Source organism: Rhinoraja longicauda, chromosome 43 (genome assembly GCF_053455715.1).
Source record: "Rhinoraja longicauda isolate Sanriku21f chromosome 43, sRhiLon1.1, whole genome shotgun sequence".
Taxonomy (NCBI): Eukaryota; Metazoa; Chordata; class Chondrichthyes; order Rajiformes; family Arhynchobatidae; genus Rhinoraja; species Rhinoraja longicauda.
In genome coordinates this window covers 9,063,744-9,086,951 of record NC_135995.1, presented here as the reverse complement: position 1 = coordinate 9,086,951, position 23,208 = coordinate 9,063,744, and the positions used below count along the sequence as shown (strand labels likewise).

The 23,208-nt window shown below is 46.0% G+C and overlaps 2 protein-coding genes across 2 annotated transcripts in view; one reads left to right on the top strand and one right to left on the bottom strand.

The window, feature by feature from the left end:
- The window catches only part of LOC144612241 (zinc-binding protein A33-like), a 72,904-nt gene that overhangs the window by 22,674 nt on the left and 27,022 nt on the right, over positions 1–23,208 (bottom strand). The gene's annotated exons all lie outside the window — the stretch shown is intronic.
- Positions 15,068–23,208, top strand: part of LOC144612236 (zinc-binding protein A33-like) — a 9,063-nt gene continuing 922 nt past the window's right edge. Inside the window, exons 1-5 of the mRNA XM_078431795.1 lie at positions 15,068–15,487; positions 15,577–15,672; positions 16,163–16,396; positions 17,090–17,112; positions 20,369–20,484. Of these exons, the coding sequence (XP_078287921.1) occupies positions 15,068–15,487; positions 15,577–15,672; positions 16,163–16,396; positions 17,090–17,112; positions 20,369–20,484 (889 nt within the window). The remainder of the gene's footprint in view (positions 15,488–15,576; positions 15,673–16,162; positions 16,397–17,089; positions 17,113–20,368; positions 20,485–23,208) is intronic.

The following is a 23,208-nucleotide window of genomic DNA, read 5'->3' as shown; positions in this document are numbered from 1 at the left end:
TCCCTGTCCTGTCCGTGTCCGTGTCCCTGTCCCTGTCCCTGTCCCTGTCCCTGTCCCTGTCCCTGTCCCTGTCCCTGTCCCTGTCCCCTGTCCCTGTCCCTGTCCCTGTCCCTGTCCCTGTCCCTGTCCCTGTCCCTGTCCCGCGTCCCTGTCCCTGTCCCTGTCCCTGTCCCTGTCCCTGTCCGTGTCCCTGTCCCTGTCCCTGTCCCTGTCCCTGTCCCTGTCCCTGTCCCTGTCCGTGTCCCTGTCCCTGTCCCTGTCCGTGTCCCTGTCCCTGCCCCTGTCCCTGTCCCGGTCCCACTCCAGGCTGTGGAGAAACTCCCTGGGGAAACGGGACAGAGAAAAGGGGAAATGGTAATACTGACTGAGGGACTGAGTGACGCAGCTCCTGCTCTCCCCGCCAGGCCCCTCCCCCTCCCGCTCCGGCCCCCTCCCCCCACCAGGCCCCTCCCCCTCCCGCTCCGGCCCCCTCCCCCCACCGGCTCTCCCCCCCGACCGGCCCCCTCCCCCCCCACCGGCTCTCCCCACCCACCGGCTCTCACCTCATCACAGCTCTCCAGGCCCCTCCCCCCGGCTCTCCAGGCCCCTCCCTCCGGCTCCCCCCCCCCCCCCGCTTCTCCAGGCCCCGGCCCTCCCTGGCCCCGGGGCGCGCACGCGTACATTCCGCATGACGCAGCGGCGGCCGCCCAGAGACGCGCACGAGTACTTCGCCGAGCCGCCATCACGCAGTGGTGTCCAGGGGCCAGGGGGGCGGAGGGCGGGTCTAGGGGCGGAGGGCGGGGCCAAGGCGGAGGGCCGCGGGGCGGGGCCAGGGGCGGAGGACGGTGCCAGGGAGGAGGGGCCAGGGGCGGAGGGCGGGGCCATGTGAGGTGGGCACGGCCTGGGGCGGGGGCGCGCCAGGGACGGGGGCGGGGCCTGGGGCGGAGGGCGTGGTCCGGGGCGGAGGGCGTGGTCGGGGCGGAGGGCGGGGCGGTTTGTTTGTCCTTTACCAGAGCGGGCGACGTCTGATCATCGTTCACGGGGAATTATCACGGGGAAACATAGAAAACATAGACAATAGGTGCAGCAGTAGGCCATTCGGCCCTTCGAGCCCTGTACGCACCGCCATTCAATATGATCATGGCTGATCATCCAACTCAGTATCCTGTACCTGCCTTCTCTCCATACCCCCTGATCCCTTTAGCCACAAGGGCCACATCAACTCCCTCTTAAATATAGCCAATGAACTGGCCTCAACTACCTTCTGTGGCAGAGAATTCCACAGACTCACCACTCTCTGTGTGAAGAAAACTTTCTCATCTCGGTCCTAAAAGACTTCCCCCTTATCCTTAAACTGTGACCCCTTGTTCTGGACTTCCCCAACATCGGGAACAATCTTCCTGCATCCAGCCTGTCCAACCCCTTATGAATTTTATATGTTTCTATAAGATCCCCCCTCAATCTTCTAATTCCAGCGAGTACAAGCCGAGTCTATCCAGTCTTTCTTCATATGAAAGTCCTGCCATCCCAGGGATCAATCTGGTGAACCTTCTCTGTACTCCCTCTATGGCAAGAATGTCTTTCCTCAGATTAGGAGACCAAAACTACGCAATACTCCAGGTGCGGTCTCACCAAGGCCCTGTACAACTGTAGCAAAACCTCCCTGCTCCTAAACTCAAATCCTCTTGCTATGAATGCCAACATACCATTCGCTTTCTTCACTGCCTGCTGCACCTGCAGTCCTGCCATCCCAGGGATCAATCTGGTGAACCTTCTACCACCTATTATATTGAATTGTGGGCGTGTGTTATTTGTTTAAACGTTCGTTAACGGCTTGAATGGTCGCTCGCTGGAGGCGACAATAGACAATATGTGCAGGAGGAGGCCATTCGGCCCTTCGAGCCTATACGCACCGCCATTCAATGTGATCATGGCTGATCATTCTCAATCAGTACAACAGAACGATGAACCACCAATGGCCTTGATTACATCAGGCCCAGACTTACATGACAGCAGCAGTGTTAAACAAATCTGTTTTATTATGTACAAAATGTATTTTACAAAATCATCACAAGCTGCACAAAAATGTGCAGAACAAACATCCACTGGATCAGTGACCAGACTTTGTATAAATTACAGGTTTTCAAAGAGCAACAACAGACAATAGTCAATAGATGCAGCAGGAGGCCATTCGGCCCTTCGAGCCAGTACCCCGTCCTGCCTTCTCCCCAGACCCCCCCGACAGCACGGACAAAGTGTGAACTTTTCCATGTTCCACAAGGATCTTGTCGTAAACTTTGGGGTCTGGGACCATGGACACATCTGGTCACATCTGCCACAGAGACGGCGCAGCAGCAAACCCGTTCCCCGTCACCCAGAGACGGGGTGGCTCTGTCACCCTCCGCGTACAGGGGTCCCCACTCTGCAACTCTCCCGGTCCCACAACACCCGCTCCTCATCCCTGCGAGAGAGAGAGAGGGGGGAGAGAAAGGGGGGGGGAGAGGGGGGGAGAGAGAGGCGGGGGAGAGTGAGGGGGGGAGAGAGGGGGGAGAGAGAGAGGGGAGAGGGACGGGGGAGAGAGAGGGGAGGGAGAGAGAGAGAGAGTCCTGTGTTAGTGACTGGGCATCGCGGCCCATCCATCCCATTCACTTGCAGGGCAGCGTGACCCCGCAGTGTTAGCCGGGGGAGGGACGGGGGGAGGGGCAGGGAGACGGGGGGGGAGAGAGATGGGGGAAGAGAGGTGGCGACCGAGAGGGGAGGGGGAGGAGACGGAGAGAGGGGGAAGGAAAGGAAGGTGGGCGGAGAACGGGACGGAGAGAGGGGACGGGACGGAGATGGGGGGAGGGTGGGGCGACGAGGGGGGAGGGGCGCGGACATAGAGGGGAGACGGGGATAGTCACGGCAAGGTGTGGGGGTTGCTGCAGAGATACGATGCCCAGACTCCCAGTATGGCTAGGACGAGAAGGATCACGGTGGGAATGATCGCCCAACGACACTGGACCCTGGAGGAGACAGACCCACACAGCCGTGAAAATGGAGCTTCGCTTAGAGACACAGCGCGGAAACAGGCCCTTCGGCTAGATTTGTATACACTGGAATTTAGAAGGATGAGCGGGGATCTTATCGAAACGTATAAGATTATTAAGGGGTTGGACACGTTAGAGGCAGGAAACATGTTCCCAATGTTGGGGGAAGTCCAGAACCAGGGGCCACAGTTTACGAATAAGGTGTCGTCCATTTAGAACGGAGACGAGGAAAACATTTTTCAGTCAGAGTTGTGAATCTGTGGAATTCTCTGCCTCAGAAGGCAGTGGAGGCCAATTCTCTGAATGCATTCAAGAGAGAGCTAGATAGAGCTCTTTGGGATAGCGGAGTCAGGGGGTACGGGGAGAAGGCATATATATATGATATGATATATGATATATATATCTATGATATATATGATATGATATGATAAGGCAGGAACGGGGTACTGATTGAGAATGATCAGCCATGATCATATTCAATGGCGGTGCTGGCTCGAAGGGCCGAATGGCTTCCTCCTGCAGCTATTGTCTATTGGCCCATTGAGTACACTAGTCTTTCCAATCTTTCCTCATATGTCAGTCCCGCCATCCCAGGGATCAATCTCGTGAACCTACGCTGCACTGCCTCAATTACAAGGATGTCCTTCCTCAAATTAGGAGACCAAAACTGTACACAATACTCCAGATGTGGTCTTACCAAGGCCTTCTACAACTGCAGAAGGACCTCTTTACTCCCATACTCAAATCCTCTTGTTATGAAGGCCAACATGCCATTAGCTTTCTTCACTGCCTGCTGTACCTGCACGTCAACTTTCAGTGACTGGTGTACAAGGACACCCAGGTCCCGCTGCACCTCCCCCTTACCTGACCTAACACCATTGAGAAAATAATCTGCCTCCTTGTTTTTGCCATTCTCAATCAGTACCCCGTTCCTGCCTTCTCCCCATACCCCCTGACTCCGCTATCCTTAAGAGCTCTATCTCGCTCTCTCTTGAATGCATTCAGAGAATTGGCCTCCACTGCCTTCTGAGGCAGAGAATTCCACAGATTCACAACTTTCTGACTGAAAAAGTTTTTCCTCCTCTCAGTTCTAAATGACCGACCCCTCAGCAGGTCAGGCAGCATCTCGGGAGAGAAGGAACGGTCTCGACCCGAAACGTCACCCATTCCTTCTCTCCCGAGATGCTGCCTGACCTGCTGAGTTACTCCAGCATTTTGTGAATAAATACTTTCGAAGAGTTTTTGTATATAGATTAATTAATTAAGAAAGAGATTAATAAAGATATATAATAAATTTATGTGGAGGTTCCCTGAGACATGAAAATTATTTCCAGGGTTCTGCTGAGAAATGCTGGAATGGAGGGAGAGGGATCATGTTCAGGCAGGGGGGATCAGTTTGCATTGGCATCATGTTCGGTACAAACATTATTCCTGTGCTGTTTTTCTGGGGTCTGTTGACCATGGGGGCACCGCCTTGAACTAAGGGGGAGCTCAGATGGAATGTGTCAATAATGGTTTGTGTAAAATGGAATCATTTGTAACTTTTCCGGCGCCCTTTAAGTGGCGATTCTTTGCATACCTTGCGTGTGAACAAGAAAACAATATATATATCACTGCGCCTTGTCAGATGTGACAAGGAAGTATTCATTCACGGAGAGTGCCGTGTGCAGGCCGGTGGGACTAGGCCAGAATTACCCACCGGGTCTGCATGGGCCGTGTGGGCCGAAGGGCCAGTCTGGGTGCTGTGCAACTCTCCACGCGGCTACTCACCCACCACGCGCAGCTCAAAGTGCTCCACGTCGTGGTTCCTCAGCTCCCTGCCATAGTAGTTTGTCTCCATCTCGTAGGTCCCCTGGTCACTGAGCCCCACGGCCCACAGCTCGATGACACCGTCCAGTCGGAAGTGGACTCTGTCCCTGTAGGACGGGTGGATCCAGGACGGACTCTCCGGGCTGTAAGACTTCCAATCCAGGATCGGCAGGTCGGGACGGACACGCCACATCGCCACCCTGATCTTCTCGTGGTTGTGGGGCTGGACGGGAAACCTCACGGTCCCACCCACGGGGACAGTGGTGACCGAGCCCACGGTGGCCGACGTTCTTGTACCGCACAGAGCCGCAGTGTGGAGACCTGCAACATAACAAGGTCATAGAATTTTTCAAGGATGTAACCAGTAGAGTGGATAAGGGAGAACCAGTCGATGTGTTATATCTGGACCTCCAGAAGGCCTTCGACAAGGTCCCACATAGGAGATTGGGGTACAAACTTAAAGCACACGGTTTTGGGGGTTCAGTGTTGAGGTGGATAGAGAAAATTGGTTGGCGGACAGGAAGCAAAGAGTAGGAATAAACGGGTCCTTTTCGGAATGGCAGGCAGTGACCAGTGGGGTACCGCAAGGCTCAGTGCTGGGACCCCAGCTATTTACAATATATATTAATGATTTTGACGAGGGAATTGAATGCAAGTTTGCGGATGACACGAAGCTGGGTGACAGTGTTAGCTGCGAGGGGGATGCTAGGAGGCTGCAGAGTGACTTGGATAGATTAGGCGAGTGGGCAAATGCATGGCAGATGCAATATAATGTGGATAAATATGAGGTTATCCACTTTGGCGGCAAGAACAGGAAAGCAGAGTATTACCTGAATGGTGGCCAATTAGGAGAAGGGGATATGCAACGAGACCTGGGTGTCATGGTGCACCAGTCATTGAAAGCAAGCATGCAGGTGCAGCAGGCAGCGAAGAAAGCGAATGGTATGTTAGCATTCATAGCAAGAGGATTTTAGTATAGGAGCAGGGAGGTTCTGCTGCAGTTGTACAGGGCCTTGGTGAGACCGCACCTGGAGTATTGTGTACAGTTTTGGTCTTCTAATCTGAGGAAAGACATTCTAGCCTTAGAGGGAGTACAGAGAAGGTTCACCAGATTGATCCCTGGGATGGCAGGACTTTCATATGAAGAAACGCTGGATAGACTAGGCTTATACTCGCTGGAATTGAGAAGACTGAAGGGGGATCTTATAGAAACATATAAAATTCTTAAGGGGTTGGAGAGGCTAGATGCGGGAAGATTGTTCCCGATGTTGGGGGAAGTCCAGAACCAGGGGTCACAGCTTAAGGATAAGGGGGAAGTCTTTTAGGACCGAAATGAGAAAACATTTCTTCACACAGAGAGTGGTGAGTCTGTGGAATTCTCTGCCACAGAAGGTAGTTGAGGCCAGTTCATTGGCTATATTTAAGAGGGAGTTAGATGTGGCCCTTGTGGCTAAAGGGATCAGGGGGTATGGAGAGAAGGCAGGTACAGGTTACTGAGCTGGATGATCAGCCATGATCATATTGAATGGCGGTGCAGGCTCGAAGGGCCGAATGGCCTACTCCTGCACCTATTTTCTATGTTTCTATGTCATTGGACCTGCCTGCTTCACCACCCTCAGAAAACATTGCCCCTCACATTCCCATTGAACCTGACCCCCCCCCCCCCATCCCAGTAACTGTGTGTTTGTGTTGTCATTTGTGAGCGGGGCACCAAGGCACATTCCTTGAATGTGCACATACTTGGCCAATAAACTTATTCATTCATTCAATCATCAACTTATTCATTCATTCATGAAAAGGTGAGGCTAAAGGTGAAAGGAGTCAGAAAGGGGGTCAGATGAGGAGAGTAGTGAAATGTGAAGCTGCAGAGAGGGGTATGGGTACGAGAGTCATTCTGAAGAAGGTTCTCGGCTCAAAACATCATCTATTGCTTTTCTCCACAGATGCTGCCTGACCCGCTGAGTTACTCCAGCACTCTGTGAAACGTCACCTATCAATGTTCTCCACAGATGCTGCCTGACCTGCTGAGTTACTCCAGCACTCTGTGAAACGTCACCTATCAATGTTCTCCACAGATGCTGCCTGACCCGCTGAGTTACTCCAGCACTCTGTGAAACGTCACCTATCAATGTTCTCCACAGATGCTGCCTGACCCGCTGAGTTGCTCCAGCTTATTGCGTCTACACTCTTGTTTAAGACCACCACACCCTGGGGAAAAGGCCTGTGACCATCCACAATAACAACGCCCCTCTTGGTTTTATACACCTCAACAAGAATCCCCCTCATCCCCAGAGTAGAGACCTGTAGGGATCTGTGGAATTCTCTGACGCAGAAGGCAGTGGAGGCCAATTCTCTGAATGCATTCAAGAGAGAGCTAGATAGAGCTCTTAAGGATAGTGGAGTCAGGGGGTATGGGGAGAAGGCAGGTACGGGGTACTGATTGAGAATGATCAGCCATGATCACATTGAATGGTGGTGCGTACAGGCTCGTACATTCTCAATCAGTACCAGGTATAATCGAATTTAAAACGTCTAATGGAATTTATAATGTAGGTACCATCGCGTACTATGAGTTCATACATGTATTTGTTTTGTTAAAATTTAAATATTTTTTTTTTTAAAAATCAAAAAAAATCAGTACCCCGTTCCTGCCTTCACCCCATAACCCCTGACTCCGCTATCCTTTTTTAATTTTTTTAATTTTATTTAAATTTTAACAAAACATATACATGTATGAACTCATAGTACGCGATGGTACCTACATTATAAATTCGATTAGACATTATAAATTCGATTATACCTGTATTGTTCTGTATTATCTCCCCACCCACAACCCCCCTCCCCCCACCCCCCAGTTAGAAAAAAGAGGAAAAATGAGAAGAAGAAAGATAAAGAAATAAAATATATAAAAAGGAAAGAAAGAAAGAAAGAAAGTAAGAAAGAAGGAAACCTGGAGACAAGAAGGAAACACTTCCGGCTAATTTCTTATTAAATTCTTTTTAAGGGTATCAAAACAATCCTAAAATTAAATATTTCCAATTCTTAATCCGAGTTTTAAAGTGAATGGGTTCCAAAGTTTCAAAAAGAAATCATATTTATTTCTCAGATTATAAGTAGCTTTTTCTAATGGGATACAACTACGCATTTCTGCAAACCATCTTGCAATTCTTATTTCATTGTGATCTTTCCAAGTGACCGCCACACATTTTTTTGCTATTGCTATTGCTATTTTGAGAAATCTTTCCTGATATTTATCTAAAATTAATCTTGGTAATATTCCTTTAGTATCTCCCAGTAAAAACAACCTTGAATCCAATGGTATGGTCTTTTTCATCAATTGTTCCAAAAAGTTTTTTAGGGCTTTCCAAAAAGGAGTTACCTTCGGACATGCCCATGTGGAGTGTAAAAAAGTACCCACATCCTGGTTGCATCTAAAACAAATTCCAGGTAAATTTGGATTTAAATTGTTTAATTTTTTCGGAGTTAAATGTAATTGATGTAAAAAATTATATTGTACTATATCTCACATTAATAGTATTTTTCATACTTTCTAAACATAATCTTTCCCAACTTGGTTCATCAATGCTAATATTCAGATCTGTTTCCCATCTTTGTCTTGATTTTTGAATTCCTATCTTTGGACTAGATTTTTGTAATAATTTATACATTGAAGATATAATTTTTTTAGTTCCATTGCCCTGAATCAGGGATTCAATTCCTTTAGTTTGAAATAGAAATATTGAATTACCTAACTTTTCCCTTAAAAAAGATTGTAGTTGATAATAGAAAAAAATACTATTCCCTGGGATTTGATATTTGTTTCTCAATTGAGAAAATGTCAAAAAATTATTTCCTTCATAGCAATCTCCTATATGTTTAATACCCTTCTGTTCCCAGACTTGTAATATTTGATTATTCCAAGCAAACGGCAGTAGTCTATTTTTTACTAATGGAGTTTTAGCTGTTAGAAAAAATCTTTTATCATTAGCTTTAACTGTTTTCAACAATATATTAATTAAATGTGTTAGCAAAGGTGACTCTTGATCCTTAACTAATAGCTTCGCTTCCCATTTATAGATAAATTCTTCTGGGCATAGTTCTTTTATTTTATCCATCTCAATTTTAACCCATGCTGTTTTTCCACCCTCTTGATAAAAGGATGAAATAAAACTCATTTGTGCTGCCAAATAGTAATTTTTAAAATTTGGTAATTGCAATCCACCTAATTCAAATTTCCATGTTAATTTTTCCAGAGACACTCTTGGCATTTTACATTTCCAAACAAAATTTCTCACAATTTTATTCAATTCTTGAAAAAAATTATTTGGTAAAGGTATAGGCAGTGTTTGGAATAAATATTGTATCCTCGGAAAAATATTCATCTTAATACAGTTCACTCTCCCTAGCAATGTAATTGGAAGATTCATTCATTTCTTCAAGTCCTCATCTATTTTTTTAATTAGTGGTTTATAATTTAGTTTATACAGATTATTTAACTTATTATCTACTTGAACCCCTAGATACCATGCCTTCTTTTTGCCATTTAAACTGACTTTCGCTTTTACATTGATCATAATTACCTTCAAAAAGAGGCATTATTTCAGTTTTATCTTTATTAATTTTGTATCCTGATACTTTCCCATATTCTTCCAGTCTGAAATATAATTTTCTTAAGGATTCCAATGGTCTATCTAGTAAGACAAATTAAAACATCATCTGCAAATAAAGTAATTTTGTGATTTTCCTGATTAACTTTAAATCATTCAATGTCTAAATCTGATCTTATTAGTTCTGCCAGAGGTTCAATAACCAATACAAATAAAGCTGGTGACAAGGGACATCCCTGTCTACTAGATCTTTCCAAATTAAATGATTGAGAAGATTGGCCATTTGTCACCACTTTGGCTTTAGGTTGTTTATAAAGGGCTTTTACCCAGTTAATGAAACCATTTCCCAATCCATACTTTTCTAATACTTTAAATAAAAAATCCCATTCTAACCTGTCAAACGCCTTTTCAGCATCTAAAGCAACTGCTACACTTCATTCCTTTCTTTTCTGTGCTAAATGTAAAATACTTATAAATCTTGCTACATTATCAGATAATCTTTTTTTGACAAATCCAGTTTGGTCCTCTTTAAACAGCTTAGGTAAAAATTCTGCCAATCTCCTTGCCAAAAGCTTAGCAACTATTTTATAATCTGCATTCAACAATGATATTGGTCTATAAGAAGATGCTTTTAAAGGGTCTTTCCCTTTTTTTGGAATTACGATTATAATTGCCATTGAGAAGGATTCTGGTAATGTAGAAGTTTTTTCCACTTGATGTATCACTTCCATAAATACTGGTACCAAACAAATCTTAAATTTTTTTATAGAACTCAGGCGGGAAACCATCTTCCCCTGGTGATTTATTACTTGGTAAAGAATGTAATACTTCCTCCACTTCTCTCAAAGTAAAGGAGGCATTTAGTCCCATCTGCTCCTCATTAGAGATTGTTGGTAATTGTATCTTGGATAAAAAAATATTTATCTTAAATTCATCCTTTTCAGATTCAGAATGATACAGATTAGTGTAGAATTGCTTAAATACCTCATTGATTTCTCTAGGTTTATAAGTAATAATGTTTTGATCTGTTCTAATTGAATTTATTGTTCTTAATATTTGTTCTTCTTTCAATACCTTGTGCGCTCTTTCTCCTAATTCATAATACTTTTGGTTAGTTCGTAATATTAGTTTTTCTGTTCTGTAAGTATGTAAAGTATTGTATTGAAAGTTTTTATTTGCAAGTTCTATTTTTTTTGTATCGGAAGAAGCTTTATGTTAGTCTTTTTCTAGTACGGTGATTTCTTTTTCTAATCTGTCAGATTCCTTCCTATAGTTTTTCTTTATCTTAGACGAGTAGCTTATAATTTGGCCTCTCAAATAAGCCTTCATTGCATCCCATACAATAAATTTATCATTAACTGAATTTAAATTTGTTTCCAAAAATAATCCAATTTGTCCTCGAATAAAATCACAAAAGTCTTGCCTTTTCAATAGTAAAGAGTTGAGTCTCCATCTATATACTGACTGTTCTTTATCTGGCATCGTAATTTTCATTAATAATGGTGAATGATCCGATAACAATCTAGCCTTATAATCTATTTGTATTATTCTACCCCTTAATTGAGCTGAAATCAAAAATAGATCTATTCTAGAATATGTATCATATCTATTGGAATAAAAGGACGGTGGCGGTGACTGAAACACAATCCGGTATGACGAGAGAAATGAAAAGGAGAGTCCGCAAGATCTACCTGGTTGAATAACTTGAGTAATACATTGTGCTATTATTTGCATTGCTTTTCATCAGCTTCGTGAGTTAATACAAGGCTGTTCTTAATAAACAAAACATAGCCTTCTTATTAAGGAATTAATGTAAGTCGGTGATCAATTTCTCAGGACGTAGATGTCGCGGCACGAACAGCATTTATTGCACATCACTAATTGCCCTCTGAGTAGATCGCTCGGCCATTTCCAAGGACATTTGATCTTCAACCGAGTTGGATCTTTAACAAAATAAGAGTGTTGCACTCATCTTTTTTCAGACAGTTTATTTTTTTCAAGTATTCGAAGCGATTAACTGTATTTAAGGTGCGGAAAAATAATTTACATTGTGTCCCTGGATTGTGCCACTGGATTCCTCGTTCGATAATTAAATCGGTGCCTCGCCACCGCACCCCAACCTCTAGTTGATGCCTCGAGTTCTTATTTCTTGGTCCTCCAAAATATTCCAAATGGAATTTAAACTGGAGGTGGCGGAGTATGGACTTAAGCAAGAAGGGCTTCTTGGAGACGAAGAGCTGACATAAATTTAGTTGCCTAATATGTAATTTAGTAGCCTAATATGCAAACCGCCGGGGATTTAAAAAAATTACAACAATAGAAGTCTCGGATACAATAATTACCTTGGCTCCGATCTGGTTGCCACATCGGCCGGCTTGTATGTGCACGATCTCCCGCATGGGAAATGTGTTAATTTGAGTTTAGGGAAGGAACGAATGTAAGAAAGAGAGAAATAAAGACGGAAGCCGGACTGTCCCGCTGGTTTGCAGAGTGACCGCGCCGCTCTCAGCAGTTCACCAGTTCCTGTGGGATTGCGGCCCTTCAGTTAATAACCATGTCCAAAACCGGGATTATTCCCGTCACGATCTCACACACCTTTATAAGATCACCCCTCATCCTCCTGCGCTCCAAGGAATAAGTCAAGTCAATTTTATTTGTATAGCACATTTAAAAACAACCCACGTTGACCAAAGTGCTGTACATTTGATTAGGTTCCAATAGAAAAAAAAATGAAAACATACAGTAGCACGCAAACAGTTCACAGCGCCTCCTCAATGAGCCTCAAACGCTAGGGAGTAGAAATATGTTTTGAGCCTGGACTTAAAGGAGTCGATGGAGGGGGCAGTTCTGATCGGGAGAGGGATGCTGTTCCACAGTCTAGGAGCTGCAACCGCAAAAGCGCGGTCACCCCTGAGTTTAAGCCTAGACCGTGGGATAGTGAATAGCCCCAAGTCGGCCGATCTGAGGGACCTGGAGTTAGAGAGGGGGGTTAGAAGATTTTTGATGTAGGGGGGGGAGTGTCCATTTAGGGCTTTATACGTGAATAGGAGGAGCTTGAGGTTGATTCTGTACCGTACAGGGAGCCAGTGGAGAGAGGCCAGAATCGGGGTGATGTGGTCCCTTTTACGGGTACCCGTCAGGAGTCTCGCTGCGGCGTTTTGGACCAGTTGCAGGCGGGACAGGGAAGATTGGCTGATCCCAGTGTATAGGGAGTTGCAGTAGTCTAGGCGGGAGGAAATGAAAGCGTGAATGATTTTTTCTGTGTCGTCGAATTTGAGGAAAGGTTTGATTTTAGCTATGGTTCGAAGTTGGAAGAAGCTGGCTTTTACCACAGCGTTGACTTGCTTATCAAATTTTAATGCAGAGTCAAATATCATGCCGAGGTTTTTGACATGCGGTTTGACTAGGCAGGATAGGCTTCCAAGACTGCCTGTTATCAATTTGATGGAGTCGGGGGGGCCGAATAGGATGACCTCAGACTTGCTCTCATTTAATTGGAGGAAGTTCTGTGCCATCCAACATTTTATGTCCTCAAGGCAGTGTGAGAGGCTGTTTAAATTTGACTGGTTGTTGGGTTTCAGGGGGAGGTAAAGCTGAGTGTCATCGGCATAGCAGTGGAAAGAAATGCCGTGCCTTTGAATGATTTGGCCAAGGGGGAGCATGTATAGAGAAAAGAGAATGGGGCCTAGGATTGAGCCTTGTGGAACTCCGCAGGAGAGGCTAGCTGGAGCAGAGGAATAACTGCCTATGTTGATGGCGAAACTCCTATCTTTGAGGTACGAAGCGAACCAGCTCAGGGCAGTGCCATCAATGCCAACCGCGTACCGGAGACGGTCAATAAGGATGGTGTGGTCCACTGTATCGAATGCTGCGCTGAGGTCGAGAAGGAGCAGGATTGCACAGTCGCCGGTGTCGATGGCGAGAAGCAGGTCGTTGTGTACCTTCAACAAGGCAGACTCTGTGCTGTGGTGGGCTCTGAAACCTGACTGGAAACTTTCCAGGATGGTGTTTTGGTGCAGGTAGGGCACTAATTGGTTAAGGATTGCCTTTTCAAGGACTTTTGACAGGAATGGCAGTTTGGAAATGGGTCTGTAGTTGCTAGGCAAGGTGGGGTCTAGGTTAGGTTTTTTCAGTAGGGGCTGGACCACTGCGTGCTTGAAACTGGTTGGAACAGTGCCAGTGGCCAGAGAACTGTTGATAATAGAGAGGATGCTGGGACCAGCTATTGCAATGACATCCTTCAGAAGGGCAGTGGGGGCAGGATCAAGGGGGCAGGTTGCAGGTTTCATAGCGGAGATAAGCTTTGCAAGGGAGGATAGAGTGACGGGTTGGAAGCAGTCCAATTTAGATGAACAGACTAGTGAGACAGCTAGGTCACGGGTGGGAGGGGAAATGTTCATTCTAATAATCTCAACTTTGTTGGTGAAAAATTTAGCGAATTCTTCGCACTTAGCAGGGGACCCAACTAAGCTGGTACTGGGGGCGGGACATATGACAGAGGTAATTGTTCTAAATAGGACCTTGGAGTTATGAGAGTTTTTGGAAATAAGGTCGGAGAAGTATTGTGCTCTAGCAGACTTTACTGCTTCCTGGTATTTGAGAAGATTGTTTCTCAGAATTTCGAAGGAAATTTGAAGCTTGTCACATTTCCATCTCCTTTCTGATTTTCTGCACTCCCTTCTTAGGGCTTTGGTGGTGTCATTGAGCCACGGCCGACCTTTGGGCTTAGGCTTTTTCATTTTAAGGGGAGCGATAGAATCCAGGATGGAAGAGCAAGTGATATTAAATAAAGAGGCGAGATCCTCAGTGCTGAGATGGGGGGGAGAGGCCTCAATAGTGCAGATGTTGGGGGCAGCTGTGAGAGCCTCGGAGAATTTACTGGCAGTCAATGAATTTATGTCGCGGGAGTAGCGAACAGGGAGATGAGATTTTGCGGGAGATAAAGGCAGAGATGCGTCAAAAATGATAGCGCTGTGGTCCGATAGACAGGCTTCAGTAGTTTCAATGTTGTTGATTGGGAATCCGGACGATAACACTAGGTCGAGAGTATGGCCTAACTTGTGAGTGGGTAAGGTCCTAGTCTGCCCAATCTCTCCCTACAGTGAGGCCCTCAGACCCTGGCAACGTCCTCATAAGTATCTCTACATCCTTTCCAATGTATCCACATTCTTCAAACAGCAGAGTGAACAAAACTGAACACATTAGTCCACACTGGACATCCTTAATATGAAATGATGCACGGCTTACCCAAATATAGATGCACCTGAAGACTGGAGCGCGAGAGACGAGTGAACTGATGTGGATTAAAATATGTTTTAATAATATTATTTCCATCCTGATCCCGGGCTGTGAACGGAGATGCGGGCGGCGGGTTCCACTGCCCAACAAGTGCAACGCCTCCTCAGTTACACCTCCTTAGCGCTGGTCCCTGTCCCTTTCTGTCCCGCCTTACACAATCCCAGGGCAATCTCTCCCCTTTCGTCTATATTCAGGCCGGTTTAATGTCTAACTGACCCCTCCCTCGAGTGATTAGTTGGAAGTGGCCAGGACACCTTCACACTGAACACTTGCAGCCAAATAAGGTCATTGCCGGAGACGGCAGCGCGCGCAGTGGGAAACACTGAACCAGGAAGTGGCGGAGTTACAATGGCTGCAAAAGACCAGGTCGAGAGTTGGACCGAGGAGGCAGTTTGTCCCATCTGCCTGGATTTATTCACCGATCCGGTTATACTGGAGTGCGGGCACAACTTCTGCCGCTCCTGTATCACACAGAGTTGGGACAGGGTGGAGAGAAACTCCTGCCCGGAATGCAGAGAGGAGTTTACAGACCGCGCCCTCAGGGTGAATCGGGCCTTAGTTAGACTGGCTGAGAAAGCTCGAACACTGAGCCTGAATCGGGAAATAATTCCAGAGAAGGAAAGTAAACTTCACTGCGAGGAACATCAGGAAGAACTGAAGCTGTTTTGTGAAACTGATAAGAAGCTGATCTGCCTGGTTTGTCGTGATTCGCGGGAACACAAGTCTCACAGCTTTATGCCGGTTAAAGAAGCTGTTCAAATATGCAAGGTAAATGCAAACCGATTTTAAACGCATCATTTTATTTCCATCTTTATTGTTCAACCATTTAATTTTCTGATTCCCAAACACAATTCCAGGATCAGGTGAAAACTTCCATCCAGTCTCTCACAAAATATAAATCAGAGATCCAGCAAATGGAGCAGCAACAGAAAGAGAAGATTTCTGGAGTTCTGGTGAGGCTTTTAAGTTTCGATTTCCTGATCTTGTGCAGGTTTTATCCCTGTGACGCGTGTAATAACAGGGCAGCGCAGTGACACAAGTAGTGCTGCTGTCTCCTAGTTCTGGTGACTGGGTTCGATCCAGACCTCGGGCGCTGCCCGTGTGGTTCACGCCTTCTCCCTGGGACCGCGTCGAATTCCTTCCACGTCCCCAATACACGCTGGTTCAATGGTCAATCGGGGACTGTAAAATTATCCCTGGGAAAGTGGGTGGTGGATGGATAAATAGGAATTAAAGGGCAGATGAAAAGGAAAGCAGGGTATTGTATTGAGGGGTAGAGGATTAATGGGTAATAAGATTACCCTCTCGACATTTCAGAAGCATTTAGACAAACTATTGAATTGTCAAAGCAAATAAAAATGCACAGGACAAATGTTACGGTCAAGGTCGTGAGAATACACAATCAGTGACATGAAATATTGATCTTCCCCTTTCATTTCACAGGAACAGTCACACAACCTTCAGTCCAAGATCACATCCCAGTTTGCTGAACTGCACCAGATTCTCACTGGGAAAGAGCAGCGCGTACTGGCAGATATCCGGGAGGAAGAGAAGAAGATTCTAAATACAATGGAGAAAAAACTTGAAGAGATTGAAGAGAATTTAAATTCCATTGAGGAGGATCTCTTAAAGTTGCAGCAACAGATGGATCAAAAGGACAGTGTGGTGTTTCTGAAGGTGAGAGGTGACACTCCAGTTTGGCGAAGTGAAAGTGCACAGTCACAAAATGGTGGGGGATATTTCTGAGATAAATGCTGCATTTGCCACTAATTGAGAACTGGGTAAATGCTCTGTCTGTTCCAGAGCTGTGCTGCTGTTGTTCCCAAACTAAATGGCCTCCCGTATAATCTGCGGGATCTCGGCACTGCCTGCAGTCTCCTTGGGATGAGTTACTGTGATCCTGTCACTGAGATAGCGAATGTTTGATATTTCCCTGAAAAGATGGGAAATCTCCAGGAAATCAAAAGATCACGTGGAAAGTTTGTCCTATGTTCCCCTTTAGTGGGAAAGTATTACGCGGCGTTAAACCGATCTGTTGAAGGCTTGCTCTCGGAGACACTTCATCAAGTCCTGTGATTTACCCACCTTAACATGCCTTGAGGTCGCCAGCACTTAAGGGGACCTATCCTATCCTATCCTAATTATCCCTTTGCTCTTAAAGGAACCTATTATCCCCCTAGTTATTATTTTGCTGTTAATACACTTGTAGGATCTCTCGGGCAATATCCAATATTTGTCTCTGTGACGATGACAATAAATGCTGGGCAATGGAACATTTCTGGGGCTTGTTGTGATTTGTGTGAAACTCCTGTTGTTGGGATGTGGATGTCCCGTCTCAGTCTGCTCAGATTTGTGTTTTATTTCTTGCAGGATGAAGCTGGGAGGAAGAGGAGGTAGGTCTGCACCTGAGCTGGAATGGAACCAATGTCCTAGGGGGAGTGTTTGCTAGTGCTGTCGGGGAGGATTTAAACTAATGTGGCAGGGGGGTGGGAGCAGGAGCAGAGAGACAGAGGGGTGTAAAATTAGGGTAGAAGCAACAGGTAGCAAGGTGAAAAGTAAAAGTGGCAGGCAGACAAATCCAGGGCAAAAATCAAAAAGGGCCACTTTTCAACATAATTGTATAAGGGGTAAGAGAGTTGTAAAAACAAGCCTGAAGGCTTTGTGTCGCAATGCAAGGAGTATACGTAATAAGGTGGATGAATTAAATGTGGAGATAGTTATTAATGATTATGATATAGTTGGGATTACGGAGACATGGCTCCAGGGTGACCAAGGCTGGGAGCTCAACATCCAGGGATATTCTATATTCAGGCGGGATAGACAGAAAGGAAAAGGAGGTGGGGTAGCATTACTGGTTAGAGAGGAGATTAAAGCAGTGGAAAGGAAGGACATTAGCTTGGAGGAAGTGGAATCGATATGGGTAGAGCTGCGAAACACCAAGGGGCAGAAAACGCTAGTGGGAGTTGTGTACAGGCCACCTAACAGCAGTAGTGAGGTTGGGGATGGCATCAAGCAGGAAATTAGAAATGCGTGCACTAAAGGTGCAGCAGTTATAATAGGTGACTTCAATCTACATATAGATTGGGTGAACCAAACTGGCAGGGGTGCTGAGGAAGAGGATTTCTTGGAATGTTTGAGAGATGGTTTTCTAAACCAACATGTCGAGGAACCAACGAGAGAACAGGCCATTCTAGACTGGGTATTGAGTAATGAGGAAGGGTTAGTTAGCAGTCTTGTTGTGCGAGGCCCCTTGGGCAAGAGTGATCATAATATGGTAGAGTTCTTCATTAGGATGGAGAGTGACAAAGTCAATACAGAAACAAGTGTTCTGAACTTAAAAAAAGGTAACTTTGAGGGTATGAGGCGTGAATTGTCCAAGATAGACTGGTGATTGGTGCTGAAAGGGTTGACGGTGGACATGCAATGGAAGGCATTTAAAGGTCGCATGGATGAACTACAACAAGTGTTCATCCCAGTTTGGCAAAAGAACAAACCAGGAAAGGTAGTGCATCCGTGGCTAACAAGGGAAATCAAGGATAGTATTAAAACAAAAGATGAAGCATACAGATTAGCCAGAAAAAGTAGCATACCAGAGGACTGGGAGAAATTCAGAGTCCAGCAGAGGAGGACAAAGGGCTTAATTAGGAAAGGAAATATAGATTATGAGGGAAAACTGGCAAGGAACATAAAAACTGACTGCAAAAGCTTTTATAGATATGTCAAGAGAAAAAGATTAGTTAAGACAAATGTAGGTCCCTTGCAGTCAAAAACAGGTGAATTGATCATAGGGAACAAGGAGATGGCAGACCAATTGAACAAATACTTTGGTTCTGTCTTCACTAAGGAAGACATAAACCGTCTGCCGGAAATAGCGGGGGACCGGGAGTCTAATGAGATGGAGGAACTGAGGGAAATCCAGGTTAGTCGGGAAGTGGTGTTAGGTAATTAAATGGATTAAAGGCAGATAAATCCCCAGGGCCAGATAGGCTGCATCCCAGAGTGCTTAAGGAAGTAGCCTCAGAAATAGTGGATGCATTAGTGATAATTTTTCAAAACTCTTTAGATTCTGGAGTAGTTCCTGAGGACTGGAGGGTAGCTAATGTACCCCTACTTTTTAAAAAGGGAGGGAGAGAGAAAACGGGGAATTATAGACCAGTTAGCCTAACATCGGTAGTGGGGAAAATGCTAGAGTCAGTTATTAAAGATGTGATAGCATCACATTTGGAAAGTGGTGAAATCATCGGACAAAGTCAGCATGGATTTACCAAAGGCAAATCATGACTGACGAATCTTATAGAATTTTTCGAGGATGTAACTAGTAGAGTGGATAAGGGAGAACCAGTCGATGTGTTATATCTGGACTTTCAGAAGGCCTTCGACAAGGTCCCACGTAGGAGATTGGTGTACAAACTTAAAGCACACGGTATTGAGGGTTCAGTGTTGAGGTGGATAGAAAATTGGTTGGCGGACAGGAAGCAAAGAGTAGGAATAAACGGGTCCTTTTCGGAATGGCAGGCAGTGACTAGTGGGGTACCGCAAGGCTCAGTGCTGGGATCCCAGTTATTTACGGTGTATATTAATGATTTGGACGAGGGAATTGAATGCAACATCTCTAAGTTTGCGGATGAGACGAAGCTGGGTGGCAGTGTTAGCTGCGAGGAGGATGCTAGGAGGCTGCAGAGTGACTTGGATAGATTAGGCGAGTGGGCAAATGCATGGCAGATGCAATATAATGTGGATAAATGTGAGGTTATCCACTTTGGCGGCAAGAACAGGAAAGCAGAGTATTACCTGAATGGTGACCGATTGGGAGAAGGGGAGATGCAACGTGACCTGGGTGTCATGATGCACCAGTTATTGAAAGCAAGCATGCAGGTGCAGCAGGCAGTGAAGAAAGCGAATGGTATGTTGGCATTCATAGCAAGAGGATTTGAGTTTAGGAGCAGGGAGGTTCTGTTGCGGTTGTACAGGGCCTTGGTGAGACCGCACCTGGAGTATTGTGTGCAGTTTTGGTCTCCTAACCTGAGGAAAGACGTTCTTGCCTTAGAGGGAGTACAGAGAAGGTTCACCAGATTGATCCCTGGGAAGGCGGGACTTTCATATGAGGAAAGACTGGATAGACTGGGCTTGTATTCGCTGGAATTTAGAAGACTGAGAGGGGATCTTATAGAAACATTCAAAATTCTTAAGGGGTTGGAGAGGCTAGATGCGGGAAGATTGTTCCCGATGTTGGGGGAGTCCAGAACCAGGGGTCATGGCTTAAGGATAAGGGGGAAGTCTTTTAGGACAGAGATGAAAAAACATTTCTTCACACAGAGAGTGGTGAGTCTGTGGAATTCTCTGCCACAGAAGGTAGTTGAGGCCAGTTCACTGGCTATATTTAAGAGGGAGTTAGATGTGGCCCTTTTTGCTAAAGGGATCAGGGGGTATGGAGAGAAGGCAGGTACGGGCTACTGAGCTGGATGATCAGCCATGATCATATTGAATGGCGGTGCAGGCTCGAAGGGCCGAATGGCCTACTCCTGCACCTATTTTCTATGTTTCTATGTTTCTATGACATGCTCTTGACTGAAATACTGCATGTTTGTGTGTATCAGCTCAAAGAAATTGTTGAGGCTCAGTTTATCACCAGCTGCTAAATACTTGCAGGGTTAGTGATGAAGATAAAGCACTCACAGTGACAGACGGTGCCTTGCCGATTGAAAAATTCGATCACCACTTTTTGATGAACACGCTGTGGAGAGAAACATCTGTCATTAAGCGAGGTAAAACATGTCCAGTTTCCTCTCTTCTTGTTTATAACGCCTTTTAGTAACACAGATGCAAACATTGCCGATAGAAATTGTATTCGCCTCTAACACCTCCTATGGCAGCTAGCTCTCTGCCACCCAGTGCCTGAAAACGTTGCCGTTCAAGAACATTTTAGACTTTCCCTTCAGAACTTAAACCGATGCCCTCGAAGTTTAGAAGACTGCATCTCCCATTCCTCAGTCTGTTGGCCCAGTTCATTTTGACCAGTTTAATCTTAGACAACCTTCTTCACTCTCCATGATGTCTCATGAATATTAGTCTCATCCACAAACCTGCTAGACACGCCACCCACATACACGTCATTTATCTAATCATTTGTATAAATAGGGACCAACAGTGGACTCAGCATTGAGCATTGTGGTACACCACTTGCGACAGGCCTCCAGTCTGAAAAACAACTCTGCCTCCCACCTTCCGGCCACATGTTTACCCATTCGCTATCTACCCTGGATTCCATACGTTCCATCCTTCCTGATCAGCCGACGACAGAGGTTGCTGCTGTCAAATTGCTAATCATACCTCCTACATTCATATCCAAGCCTTAGAAATATAACATAAACAGCAGTGAACATCCGAGATGTTCTGCCCCAGGAGGTAGTGATAGGTCAGATTATTGGCAATAGGCAAAGTGAACACAGATGGATATTTGAAGGATCGAGAAATTGGCGGTTATGGAGAACTCACATAGAACAGGAATTGGTGCCATCTTAGATCAGTCAGGATCACATTGAATGGCGGAGCCGGTCTGAGGAGTGGAGGCTACTCCTGCTATTTTCTTGTGATCTTTAGTTTTTTCATACCTACAGCATGATAATCCTTACACAGAGTTGAATACGACAAAGATTGACAATACCTGTCTCTGGGACACTGATTTTGCTGTGCGCGGTGAGATTGAGTGGACTAGGCCTGTTTACTCGAGAGTTCAGGTGTATTAGAGGAGATCTCAGTGAAACACAGAGTTTTTACAGGGCTCAGTGGGCTGGATGCAGGGAGGATGGTTCCCCTGTCTGAGGGATCTCTAGAGAGCTGGCACCCTCTCAGAATGTGGGCTACACCAAGCAGGACAGAGATAAGGAGACATTACTGCACGCAGAGATTGGGGAACGACCCTGCACCAGTGGCTGTGGAGACTCAGTCATTCAGTGCTCTTGGACCTGAGAGCCATGGTTGTACATTACAGAGTCCGACCCTGACCATTTTTTCCCCAGCTACACTAATCTATTTGCCCACATTACATCGGCATTCTTCTGCACCTCACCTACTTAAGTGCCTCAAATATAGTGATGATATCTCATTCCACCCCCTGCTCTATAACATGTTCCAGATATCACCCGCTCTCAGTGTAAATCTTGTTTGTTTGTTCCTGAACTACAGCCAAAACGGTACACGATAGCGTGACGATTTTAAGCCCACCTTACTCAGCGTCATCCTTTTGGTGCTAATGGAAGAAGTTTCATTGAAATCGGTGTTATATTTTTAAAGTTATTCGCATTTTCATGTTTAAATCTATCTCCTAGGGAGGGAGGGGGGAGGTGGGAGGGAGGGAGGAGGAGGGAAGAAAAAAGTGGGGTTGAGGGGGATGGAATGGAGGGACGGGGAGAGGGAGGGAGGAGAGGGTGCTGTACCAATGCAGGAGAGGTTTGGGCCCATCGGGTCCACTTGTTCCAGTAAAACCTAAATCTCAGATCCACTTTCAAATTCCTTGCTTTCTATATAAACCAGCACTCTCGTGAATTGATTTCCCTGCATCCGAATAAGGTTTAGATAATTACCCTGCATCCTGCTGCAGACTTTGACAACCTTCCCCGCTATCCACAATTTTTGCTTCCTCCACAAACTTACTAATCACACCTCCCACATTCACATCCAAGCCACGATCATATAACATAAACAGCAAAGGTTGCAGCGCCGATCTCTGCTACACATCACCAGCCACAGACCTCCAAGCAGAAAAATCATCCTTCTACCGATACCTTCTACCTCCAATCACCAAGCCACTTGTGGATCCATTTCACCAGCTCGCCTTGGATCCCACCTGCCTTCGCTTTCTGGACCAGCCTTGCACGCAGAACATTGTCAAGTCCCTCAGTGAAGTTCATATATTGGTTTACAATGAGATCAGTGTGTTAGTTGTACACACCCTTCAAATCCACCCGTGAATCCGCTCTCTTTCAACGAGCCCACAACCACAAGTCTCCACCCATTCTGTCCAACACCCGATCATTCAACCTCTGCTTCCTTCCATGGTCCAAGCCACCCCTCCCTCTCTCTCACCCTCCACTCATAGAAACAGGGGCAGGTCATCTGGCCCCTCGTGTCTGCCCCCTTTGTGATCATGATGACCCCACCACGCACCTCTACCTCCTCTATAAACTCCTCAAATGACTGCTAACCTCAATATCCTCTTGCTCCGATCTGTCTCCATATGTGTGTACCCCCCCCCCCCCCTTCGTTTCTCCTTCACCACCGCAATCTCCCAATCCTCCTCACTCTCCGCACCCGTCCTCCCCGTCCACCCTCCCCCACCTCACGAAATTCCCCTCTCCATCCCTGGATTAAAAACTCCTGGGGAGATGTCTGTTGTCCCCCCGATGTGGTCGAGGGTGAAACCCCGGGCAGGGTTTCAGTTGTCCGCCCGCCTGTGCCTGAGGCCGAGCGGCCTCTCCCCCCGGTCCCGG